At 40.7% G+C, this 12494-nt stretch overlaps 1 protein-coding gene across 3 annotated transcripts; it reads left to right on the forward strand.

The window, feature by feature from the left end:
* The first annotated feature begins 3660 nt into the window (after positions 1-3660).
* myca (MYC proto-oncogene, bHLH transcription factor a) lies at positions 3661-6245 on the forward strand. Of its 3 annotated transcripts, none has more exons than XM_078281016.1 (3): positions 3661-3869; positions 4221-4904; positions 5232-6245. In XM_078281016.1, exons 2-3 carry the CDS (start codon positions 4250-4252, stop codon positions 5858-5860), a joined length of 1284 nt encoding a protein of 427 aa, XP_078137142.1. In that variant the 5' UTR covers positions 3661-3869; positions 4221-4249; the 3' UTR covers positions 5861-6245. The 3 variants fall into 3 exon arrangements, with proteins under 3 accessions (XP_078137142.1, XP_078137144.1, XP_078137143.1); XM_078281018.1 differs by having other exon boundaries at positions 5235-6245; XM_078281017.1 differs by having other exon boundaries at positions 3661-4904.
* Positions 6246-12494: the final 6249 nt, after the last annotated feature.

Genomic DNA, 12494 nt, shown 5'->3' on the forward strand with positions numbered 1-12494 from the left:
CAGGCTTTGTCAATAACTGCCTATTGTCACTGTTAATAATTAATGACACAATTAGCTCTGGAGTAGTCTGACAGATCTGCCATGCTCTCATTGTTGACTGCTTAGTTGGCAATCGTCCTCACAGCAACTAACCTGAACAGATATTGATTTCCTGCCTCATACAGACGCAGCATGCTGAGCTTGTCCTGACTGTATGAGAAACAGCCCTCCAATCATCTACATGTGTCTGCTGATGTGTTCGCCTTTCAATGTATGAATGAATTTCGGTGCAGGTGTGTGAACATGCCGCCACATGACTGATGCTAACACGCACTATAGACGCAGAAGAGGAAACGACTGACATAGCAGAGTTTGTAGTATGCTGAATAAGCTGTATATTTGAGGCCACAGAGCACAGGGCGTTGTGTTTGTGGCCAAACATTAGGGAAGTTCAAAAATGATTCAAAAGGAAGGGCAACAGTTGCCTCATGTAAGGAGGGTCCACGAAGATACTAGAATGAATAGCCATGGATGCAGGGGCCCATAGAGAATGGCTGTACAGGGTTCAGAATACGAGCCTGAATATATCCACTGTACACACTAAAACGTTTACCAGTCTTCCTTAGGCAAAACCTTCAGATTTTAGAGGTGTTAAATATTTGTAAAATAGGGGATTATTTTGTTTATTAATTGATTAAAATAGCTTTTCTGTAAGAATACAGTTAGGTTTTGCTTTCACTTTGAATGTGATGAGTTTTGGTTTCTGTTTGAAACACTCTACAGCTTACTCTATAGTGAGCAGAGATTTCAGACTCTTATGAATGATTATTTTTGCACCATCATTGGAGAAGTAGTGTCATAACTGTCAACATAACTAACTGTTTTTATTTATCAAAGACTATATTGCTTTGTGGGATTTGTTTTGCAAAAAGTAGTGTACATGCTGTGGACACTAGATTGTTTTAGAGGCCACTACATGTGCATACATTTTGATGTGTTCCTTCTAGCGCTGAAACAATAAGTTGATTAATCAATGAATCAATCCTCAGAAACGTAATCACAATTTTGATTACAGATTCATCATTTGAGACGGTGTACAGCTTCTCAAGTGTGATCATTCTTCTCTGTTTTGTATCATTGAAAACGGAACATCTGTGTAACAGTGTAAACTGGGAAATTATGATGGACATTTTTCATTCTTCTGTAACATTCTTTAGACTAAACAAATTGTTGATTAATTGAAAATATAATCAACTGATTAATCAATAAAGAAAACAATTGTTAGTTGCGTCCTTTGGTGGGATTCAGTTGCTCACAGTGGTTTCATAATCCTACATCTTTCCCAGTCTGGAATTATTTTAATTACCACAAGACATCACAAATCTCTTTAGCTTTTCAATTTCATCTCCCACTCTCTGTTAATACTTACTCAGTTCATCCTTTTATTTTGGTTAAAACACTATTTAGTGTAGTATTTCTTATTTATTCATTATTTAACATCTTTCATATTTTCTATAAAAGCACTTTGAATTTCCTTTGAGTGTGAAATAAGCTATAACTGTCTTGCATTGATGGTGCAATGTGGTTGTTTTACTGCTATGATGGGTTATCTCACCAGTATTAGCAGAAGGATTTGGTTTCTGAACTCATTCTTCTGAATTGTTTGGGCCAATTTCTGCTCAGAATGATTGCAGTGTTAGAAATGAACACTAATAACAATAATAATAATACATTTTATTTGGCGGACGCCTTTCTAGATACACAAGGACATCTTGTTTAAGAGGGCATAAAAGAAGGAAATACAATAAAATACATTTAGCTTCAAAGTAATACATTTTACAAAATAGACAGCATCTGAAAAGTGCTAAGAACATCAGAAAAGCAGTAAAATAGGTGTGAACCCACCTTAATGACTGACTTTGATCCTTATAATATAGATTCATACAGCACTTAAATAGCACTTTTCATTTGCCAATAGCTGGACATTTCTGCCCTTGAAGGAAAAATATTTAGTTTTTGATAAAACTTCTGCACTTTAACGTATAACGTGTCAATCAAAAGTGGTAGAACCAGTTTTACTGAAAGAGAAAAAAAAACACAATCAAACTTCTCCCAAGCAAATTCAGTCTCCACTTATCAGAGGAAATGTTGCCAGCTAGTCTCAAAGCTCCCCTCTGTGTCTCCAGACGCTCTGAAAACACAGTAACACAAGAAACATCCGGAGCCGATAAACACAATGACCACAACACATGAGTCTGGTGGTTATGATCCCTATCCTCCACACAGCATCCCAAAGTGAGGAAAGGAGAGAAGGGAGGGAAAGGATGAAGGAATGAGTACAGAGGATAGGAGAGATAGTGTTATGTTAGTTTGGGGTTTCTTTTCCACTTCCTCTGGACTTGATAACAAGAGAAATCTCTATTCTCTGCTCTTGTCTCCTTCTCTCCGTTCCCCTTCATTTGTGGTTGAGACCTAAAAACATAAAGAGAATAAAAGCACAAACATCAGTTTGTCCCAGTGACCCATTAACCCCAATAAAAAGCTCCATTGACACACAGCACAGCACAGCACTATAATGTTACTGAGCCATTTATAGTGTTACACCCAACAATATTTCTTTAATCTACTTTAAGTCAATAATCCCTCAGTTCATGGATGGTTTGTGGAGTTTATGTTCAGCTCTATGGTTTGACCCTGCACCTACCTGGCTGCTGTCCACTCCTAGAGCACTTTGACCAGCAGAGGGCGCTCCAAGTCCGCTCAATCCCCCCTCCCCATCACAGCAGAGGAGGACACCTCCATGCAACTGCTGTACCCATCTAATTCCTTTAATTGCTTCCTTCCTGTAGTTAATTTGTGCCAATCTGCCCAGCCTCAAAACCCGAGCTGCATTACATTGTCAGAATCAACCCCCCCCCCCCCACACACACACACACACACACATACACTATATTTCTTATTGGTGCATGTTAATTTATACATTACACCACAAACCTCAATTTTTTATTGAGTGTGTCTGCTTGTTGAATTCACCTATTTCAGTCAGAGCTGTCAGTGCCTGCCGACGGATCGAGGTACGCTCCTGCACCTGTGCCCCTTTGCGTTGCATTATTTTATTTTTTTTAAATTGCATTTCTGCAGACATTCGTTTACAACTGGGTTTTGAAAAAAATAAGCAAAATTGTGGTTTGTGCAAAAGCGGGTAAATTAATCAACTTTTAGGCAGTAAATCTCACGTATTTATTGATAACGATGAGAGAAAAATGTGCAGCAGACTTCATGAGACAGTTTGAGATGTTTGGTGATATTTTGGGCGGGATAGTAGTAACATAACTCATCCTAATTATCTCCTACTACTACATAGATTAGTATCTACTGCATGCCTCCCGTCAATGGACGCTCTACTCTACTCTACTATGGCCCCTCCCACTTCTTCACCACCGAAATAGACCTTGCGTGAAGAGAAAATACATAATTTAGTGACTAAATATACTAATAAAACCACGTGTTTAGAGTTTAAATCAACCTTTATGTTTTGTGTGGATTATTTCCGGTGATAAAAGCAGAAAAGTATTTGGAGGTGTGTGAGATGTTCAATGCCGGCGAGTGTTTCGCGGGAAAACGAGCGGAAGGATATGGAGGAGTGCTGCGCCTGTTTTTATTGCAGCCGGCGGAGCTCTCAGCTGTGATTCTACGCTGCTGATGACAGACTGTACGTCGCTCGTGCAGCCCTTCAACTTCCCATGCATACTTCACACGGCCTCACTGAAAACGAAGGATTGGAAGGATTTAATGTTACTTTCGTATTGGAATAACTTCCCTGCCATTTTTTGCGTCTTTTGGGTCGATTTCGCCCCGTCTTCTTCCGCCGACAGTTTAAAATCTAAAAGGTAACGTTAAGGGAGGGGAGTGGGTTTCTGGACGCTTTCTCACGTCACCTTCCCACGACAGTTTAGTGAAAAATATATAAGTTTATCGCCAGTAGCAGTTAAGTGAAGGTGGGGGTTCCGTTCTTGCACTTAATTTACTAGCAGTTTCCCAGTTAAGCACCTGCTGCTGCAGCACTGGTGCATGTATGCAAAGCGTGCAAAAAACAGTCGATGTTTTGGAGTGACCCATGTGACGTTGCTTACACTTAATGTTGCAGAGCAGGATCAGTGCCAAGCAGCTGCTTTGAACCTGCAGACCTTTTTTTTTTTGTAATTAAATCAACATCTAATAATTTTTTTTCTTTCAACCAGCTTCACAATAAGGAAAAAAGACAGTCAAAATGCCGCTGAATTCAAGTTTGACGAGTAAAAACTATGACTACGACTACGACTCTCTTCAACCGTATTTCTACTATGACAACGAAGAGGAGGATTTCTACCCTCAGCAGCTTCAGCCTCCGGCACCGAGCGAGGACATCTGGAAGAAATTTGAACTGCTCCCGACCCCTCCACTTTCCCCTAGCCGCCGGCCGTCCCTGTCAAGCCTCTTCCCCTCCACGGCGGATCAGCTGGAGATGGTGACCGAGTTCCTGGGTGACGACGTGGTCAACCAGAGCATCATCTGCGACGCAGACTACTCCCAGACCTTCCTCAAGTCCATCATCATCCAGGACTGCATGTGGAGCGGCTTCTCCGCGGCGGCCAAGCTGGAGAAGGTGGTCTCCGAGCGGCTCGCCTCCCTGCACGCTGCGAGGAAGGAGTCTGCGAGCGGTGACTGCGCGGAGCCCGCCGGTGCAGCTGCATGGAGGCTGAACAGCAGCTACCTGCAAGACCTGAACACATCCGCTTCGGAGTGCATTGATCCATCTGTGGTTTTCCCGTACCCGATAGCAGAAACGCCCAAGCAGAGCTCAGAGACGCCGCCTAGTAAGGATTTGGGACTGGACACGCCACCAAACAGCGGCAGCAGCAGTAGCAGCAGCTGTAGTGACTCAGGTAAGCTGTGCATATGCACTCATCATGCAGTCACACCCCTCTGTGCAATTAGGAATATCCCTCTGCTGAGTTTGCAAAGATTGTTACCACTATTTAGACTAAAACGATGCCAACTCTGTTTAAATGATTGTGATTTGCTGTCGGATTTCCAGGCAGGAGATAGACATGTTGTAGACTGCTGTGATATTGGCTGCAATGTTAAGCCATCAACTGATGTGGAAGGAGAGGTCATACCCCCTCCCTTCCCTCTGCCAGCATGCAATGTGAATGAATTGCAACCTTGATGCTGAATCAGTGTGATTTTTATTTTTTATTTTTGTGTTGCAGAAGATGAGGATGGCGATGATGATGATGACGAGGAGGAGGAGGAGGAGGACCAGGAGGAAGAGGAAGAGATCGACGTGGTCACAGTGGAGAAGAGGCAGGCGGTGAAGCGGTGCGACCCCAGCCCAGCAGAGACCAGGCACCCCAGCCCACTCGTGCTGAAGAGGTGCCACGTCTCCACCCACCAACATAATTACGCCGCCCATCCATCCATGAGGCACGAGCAGCCGGCTGTCAAGAGGCTGAAGCTGGAGACCAGCAGCAGCAGCAGCAGCAGTAGTAGTGGAGGTGGCGGTCACAACAGGGTCCTCAAACAGATCAGCACCAACCGCAAGTGTTCAAGCCCACGGACGTCTGATACGGAGGACTATGACAAGAGAAGGACTCATAACGTTCTGGAGCGCCAGAGGAGGAACGAGCTCAAGTTGAGCTTCTTCGCCCTGCGGGATGAGATCCCCGAAGTGGCCAACAACGAAAAGGCAGCCAAAGTGGTGATCCTGAAGAAGGCTACAGAGTGCATTTACAGCATGCAGTCAGACGAACAGAGACTTCTCTCAGTCAAAGAACAGCTGAGGAGGAAAAGTGAACTTTTAAAGCAGAGACTCGCACAGCTGCAGAGCTCTCGTGCTTAAAGTTTGAATCATCATAGACTTTTTGGCCTTTTGATTTTTATGCAAGTTCAAGACTTGGGGTGTACAGTTGTCGTTGCATGCAAATGCAAAATGGATTAAGTTGTTTGAAATCTTGTTTGATTTCAATGTTAAAACTGCCTCACTAGAAGTTATGGGTGGATTAAATATTTAAAAGTTTATTTTTATTAATAAAATATAAAAAAAAAAATGGGACTACCCTCTTGAGGGCCCAAACTAAAATATAAATTTTTATGTTTTGTATGTAATTAATATTTCCTAAGAAAATGTATTTTTGGATCTCAATTGTCTGGATGTTCAGACCCAGTGTTTTTTCCCATTATGTTCCTAGATCCTCTTTGAAATATAAAAAATGTTTCTTCTTGAATTTGTGTCCTTGTTCTTTGCAGTGCAAACAAACGCATCACATTTCATCACAGTAGATTCACATTAATATGTGCTGGGGGTACATGTTGCAGTAGAGTGGGTTCAGCAGAAGGAGACAAGATGCATACATTATTGCATGATTTGAATAAAGTGACTCAAAAGTGGACTATGTTGCTCATGTAAGGTGTCACTCCTCTCCCTCTTACTACATAAGGTAACAAAGAGAAAAATGAGTCATATTTTCACTTACAGGTGCTTTTTTTTATGCTGTAGTTCATGATCATAAAGAGAAGGTAAACTCTGACCATGGTCTCAGGATTTATGCATAGAATCATTTAAGCTAGCACTATGGCACATTTTAACCCAAATGAATGCTTGTTATTGAAGATCTTCCAACATTACTGATGCTAAAGTGAACACATTTCACCAAAAAGTGTCATAACACATCTGTTTTGTGGACAACATAGGGAATTCAGCTATCTGAATTAGATGTTTTGCTTTTAATATGGACCAGAAACACTTAAACATCAATTGATGCTCACAGACATAATTTCCTACATGATTGTCTTCCTGAACATTTTTCTTGGAACTGCGTGTAAGTACATTGAAAGCTACTTCCAAGTTCCTTGTATGGTTAAACATACTTGAGCAATGACGATGATTGTGATTATGATCCAAAAATCCCTTAATTGAATGACTGAGATTATATTTAAATCAGTATGTGTGTTTTTGGACAACAAACTATCAAATGTAGACTATGTCTTTGTGTGAATAAAGTAGACAAAGTAAATGTATAAATAATAGCAAATATAAACAACTCGAATTAACATCCCAGTGGCATTGAAGTAGGCTACGACATATAGTTACGTCTCTGCATTATGTCGTAATTATAACTGTATTATTTATTGTTGATATCGTGCCGATTTTTCGACCGGCTTTCCAGTCTCGCCGTGACGTCACCGCCGTATCCCGAGCGCTCCCCTGAGCGCGTGGTGCTGGTCGCGAGCACATGGAAGTGAGGTCGAGATTTGTGTCTATGAGACGCGCGACTCATCATGAGAAAAAAGGAATATAAATGCGTCAAAGCAGCAACAAAAACTGAAATTAAAGCGGTAAGAGCTCTTTATGTGTCTTCTATCGATTGCATTCATCATTTAGATTCATATAATAGACGTGATGTTATCATGCAGTAAAATCTCTTTTTCTTTCAATGTGTCTGAAGTAAACTTGATTTAAAGGAGCAATATTCGCTGTGGGCATGTAAACGACTTTTCGGAGTTTTAGTGTGATGTGAATGTAAACGCTGTCTGAAACTATCTCAGGACAAGTGTTATTTTCGTCTGGCTTCTCTATTGTCTGTCCAACTCCTGTTAATAATACTACTGGAGATGTTTGCATGCATGTTCTGTTAGTCTGTTGTTGATGCTTGCTTAATGTTTTATGTTACTGTTTATTTTCCAAGCCTTTATTCTCCACGGAGCACAACGTGTAGAGCTGCTTCAAGCATTGTTTTATGTCTTCTGTCAGTGTGATGGTACAGTGATCATAACAAAAGATGATTAAAGGTATCTGTGATAGCATCAGGTAGTGCTCACGGCTCCCTTATCCTGAATTCATAAGCATTTTTATGTGGAGCTTGCTTGTGTGCAACAAAGGAATATTTTTTAACTATATATTTGTTTTCCTGGCCTGTGACTACACATCAAAAGCAGTTAAGCAGAGATGATGGAGACATGAGGTACAGTCACACTGAGACATGGGAGAACCACAAAAGATGGAATTAGTGTGGATTCATTGTGTGGACTTTCTGGGTGGGGAGGATGGTGTATTGTGAGCAGGGGAAGTTTGCTGTAACTGGCTGACCTGGGTTCAAGCCTCCATGACAACGGGCATCTACCCTCCTGAAGTTTTTGTCCAGGATAACACTGAATCCCTGTGTGGAGATGATGTAATTTTGAGGGAAAAGAATCTAGGATCATCAAAAGACCTCTACAGTGAGGCATTTTACATTAAAACTGGGTTTGATTTGGGTTCAAAGTAAAAGTGTTGTATGAGTCTTGGTTACAAATAACCGCTGTTTTAAACCACATTTCTGGGGCTGTATTTCACTGTTACACACTGACGTTTACCCCAGTTTTTACCTTAACCTTAAATGTGTTTTCACCTGCAAAACACCTACAGTACAGAAATCATGCTTCCTGGGTCATCGACAGTATCTGGAGAGCTCTTCATTTTTGCAAAATGACCCACAGTATTTCAGTAGCTTGCATTGATGATCTTTTTAATTGCTCCTGTCAATATTTCATACTTAATTACATGAATTGAGTTAAACTTTTTAAGTCCAAACTGGCTCAGCGTCAGGTAGAAGAACTATTCTACTGTACCTGATGTAGAGGTTTGTAGGGATGGAACTATCCCCAGTTTATTCCTCTAATGCAGTGAATGTAAATAAGAACATTTACTCAAGTACACATTTGAGGTAGGCCTACTTGTACTTTACTTGAGTATTTTCTTTTCATGCCACTTTCTTCTTCTACTCCACTACATTCCAGCAGGACATTCTTTTTTAACTTTTTTACTTCACTACTGGTCACAGCTAGCCAGACTTATTCACAAATGCGTATTAGTCTCGAACCTCTTAGTTCATTTTGGATTTCCAAGGAGCGTTATCAATGGTGCAAACCTAAATGCCTCTGCACGCAATTGAATAGACCTACAACCAATCAGAGCAATGGATAGCGCTAAGCGACACATGCAAGTTGGGGCGGTGCTTGGTCTGTTTTGAAGCAGGAAAAACATGGCGGCCTGGTCACAAACTTTGTCAAATTAAAGCTGAACAGTTTGTGAAAACATTTTAGGCGAGAAATATGCAATACAGTAACAGAATCTTGATTCATATTTAATCAGCTTTCAGATTCTGGATCGTTGCATATTTATCTTTTAAGATAAACAAACGCTTAACTCTGTGACTCAAATGTTATGCTAATGCTAACACATCAGAGGGAGAAACTGGGGCTGGGCTGAAACGAATGATTGTTCTCATTATCAATTAATCTTGTGAATGAATTTGACTAATCATTCAGTCTAAACAATGTCAGAAAGTACATAAAAAGGACCATCACTATCACAAATGTCTTGTTTTGTCTGACGAACAATCCAAAACACAAAGATATTCAAGTTACAGTGATGTTAAATTGAGAAAAGAAGCAAATCCTCATATCTGAGAAGCTGGAAACACAACATATTTAGCATTTTTACTTGATAAATGTCAATGATGATTACCTATTATCAAAAGCTTTAAATGTTATTTCATGTAAAAAGGTGAGTCTTCTAGAGAGATATTGATGAATACAGTTGAGTCATGTCCATAGATCCATTGCTAATTCTCGAGTAGGGTAGGGAATTTTGCTTTCTGCATTGCTATGATTACATCAGCACTCAGACACTTTGCAGTAAAGTTGTGTATGTAAGAGTTTATCTGAGAGATCTGTGTTTTCCAGTCAAACTTACACTGAGCCAAACTTCACTGCCTCTCCACAATGACTGCACACATATTTTTCAGATACTTTAGAGGCCCAGGAATACATGGAGGTCTGCTCTTATGTAATCTGTGTTTTTCAGAGCTGGACTAGATTAAAGCGGTTCATAGTCCTGAAGACAGAACTGTAGCCAGCTAGACTTTTCTCCCTGGCTGTGGCACTTTTTACAGCATCATTATTATGTTATGACATCACTTTCCTCTTTGGGAATACGCTGCCTCATTTGCATGATCTGTTTCTGAGCTGTCCATGTGTGTTTTTATTGGCGGTGACAACCTCTGTTTGGCTGCCAGCGTCTTGCCTGCACAGTGTTTTCCTTTTACCACGTGAGAGTATCTAGGACTGTGTTGTTGAGGAATGTGACACATGTCCTCTTAAATGCAACACCACCATATACTTAACATAGAACTAAAGTGTGAGTTTTTTGTGCAAAGAAATATAAACTATAATGATACTGCAGCTATTATGTATATTCTTTTCAAACCTTTTTTTAGACTTATGTGTGGAATTAGCATGTAGCTTCAAACATCTGGGTGGGTGTTTTCCATGGCAACAGTTCCGTGGTGCCATACCTACTGAACTAGCCCTGTATAGTGTAAAACGTTGACAAGCAACGCTGGTTAGCAATTTAAGCTGTCTGTCCCTTTCACAACATTCAATATTTGGAAGGACACATGGTGCTGTTATGTTTGTATTCCACTCTGTGGAGGCAAGTTAGCCTAGCTTGCTAAAATTAACAATGATTTCCCGCTAGGGATGTCACGAGAACCGATAACTGTACTAAGCTGAAACCAAAATTCTGAAAAAATGATGGTACTCGTTTTTCTCATAGATCTATGAGAATGGATCAACAGATCCGTTTCTCTGGACGGAGAGCAGTGAAGGATATTAGAATCACTTTTCCGGTGAGCGCGGAGCATTACTGCGTAGCCTCCAACTGAGAGAGACAGCGTAAATGTGACGTGAGCAACCTGTCTGAAAGTTGTAAGTCTTCTGGTAGCTGTGCCAAGAGAAATCTCAATCATTCCCAATCTTGCAGATACGGAGAGCGTAGGTATATGTAGGAAGATAACATGGGCACAGGCTAATTATTGCTAACTAAAATGCTAGTTAACATTAGTAATTAAACTTAAACAGCTAATGTAAGTTGAAACTGCCTGCGAGCTTCTCCTGTACTATACGGTAATTCTTCTACTATGCAACAGTAAGTTGCGTGGTTATGACACGATCGTTAGCCTATTTTTACAAAAACTTCTGCTACGGAGCCATAACGTGAGATACAAGGTAATGGAGCCTTTTATACATTATTGTGTTTCTTTAGAAATAAACAATGGACAAATAAAGTCTTTAAACGCTTCAGATGTAAAGTCAAAATGAATGGCAGTCAATGGAATGCTAATGGCGGGTGAGTGCTTGTTAGCATCAAAATGGTGCCATAGGAGCTACGGGTTGTTGACAGAGGCTTACCCCCTTGATTTTTCTACAGTACCTGTGGTACTGTAGGTACCGGGGATGCTATTCTTTCGTACCTACCTTGGGCAGCTTATACGCCTAAAAGTGTTCTAGTCTGCTATTAAATGCTGAAGAAGAACACTAAAAGTAGTCGAATATTCCCTCATCTCTGTGCACACTCTGGTGGGCTCAACGACTTTTACAAGTTCACCTGGAACTCCCAAACCGCAAGAAAGACTGTTTCTCTCTGCCACTGTTTTTCATATAGCTGTTGGCGACATTAGCTAACGTTAGCGCTTGTTTCAGCGGACCTCAGGATAATGTCAGTTATGTGAGAAGATCGCAGTAACGCTCAGCCCTCACCGGAAAAGTGCTTCTAATATACTTCAATGGTCTCCTTCCAGAGCAACGGGATCTGTTGGTCCATTCCTTTAACTGTCTATGGCTATTATGCAATACTTCCTGACGCTGAGGACGCTTGAAGTTGCAAGGGTGGTTTTTCTGCTCACAGGCGCTAGGGGGAAGCGAGACAAGCACCATTCAACTCGAAAAAAGTCATATAACCATTCCAATGACTCCGAAGCTGTTCAGTCAAGGTAAATTAAGGTAAAAAAAACTGCCTAGTTCCCCTTTTAAAGCAGCGGACTGTGTGTCCAGAAGTTTTTTTACCGTGGTATTGAATTGGATATAGAGAATTGTGGAATTTCACTGGTATTGGTATCGACTCTAAATGTCTAGTATTGACATCCCTATTTCCTGCTAAACTTTACTTTGCATTTTTTGAAACCTGCTGAGTCATTGACAGCTCTCACACATGCATGTTCGTCCCAAATAATGGGAAGGAGGAGGTTTAGCTAGCATTAGCTTTCTTGCTTAAATTTGTCCAGTTGTGGGGACAACAAAAGACCAGCTAACGGCATGGGCACTTATAAGCTAAGCTAAGTCTTAAAGTTAGATTTAGATTTATAATTTGACCAAGTAGTACACATCAAGGATGTACAATACAGATTCTTTGCACACAAAAAATAGATAATTTTAGTTTGACTTTAATAAGCACTCATGACTGATCTCATGAAGTGGCGTATGTATGACACGGCAATTCGTATGCCATTATTGGCGTGTATGTTTAGTCGTCATCTTTTTCACAACTTCACTGTTGTTTGCAAATAATGTACGTACTTGAGATTATTGTCTGTCTAATATGTTTTTCTCAAATTTAAGTAAGTAGGCCTTAGTACTGTATGGAGTCTTAGAAAGAG

This window comes from Sander vitreus, chromosome 22, assembly GCF_031162955.1.
Source record: "Sander vitreus isolate 19-12246 chromosome 22, sanVit1, whole genome shotgun sequence".
Taxonomy (NCBI): Eukaryota; Metazoa; Chordata; class Actinopteri; order Perciformes; family Percidae; genus Sander; species Sander vitreus.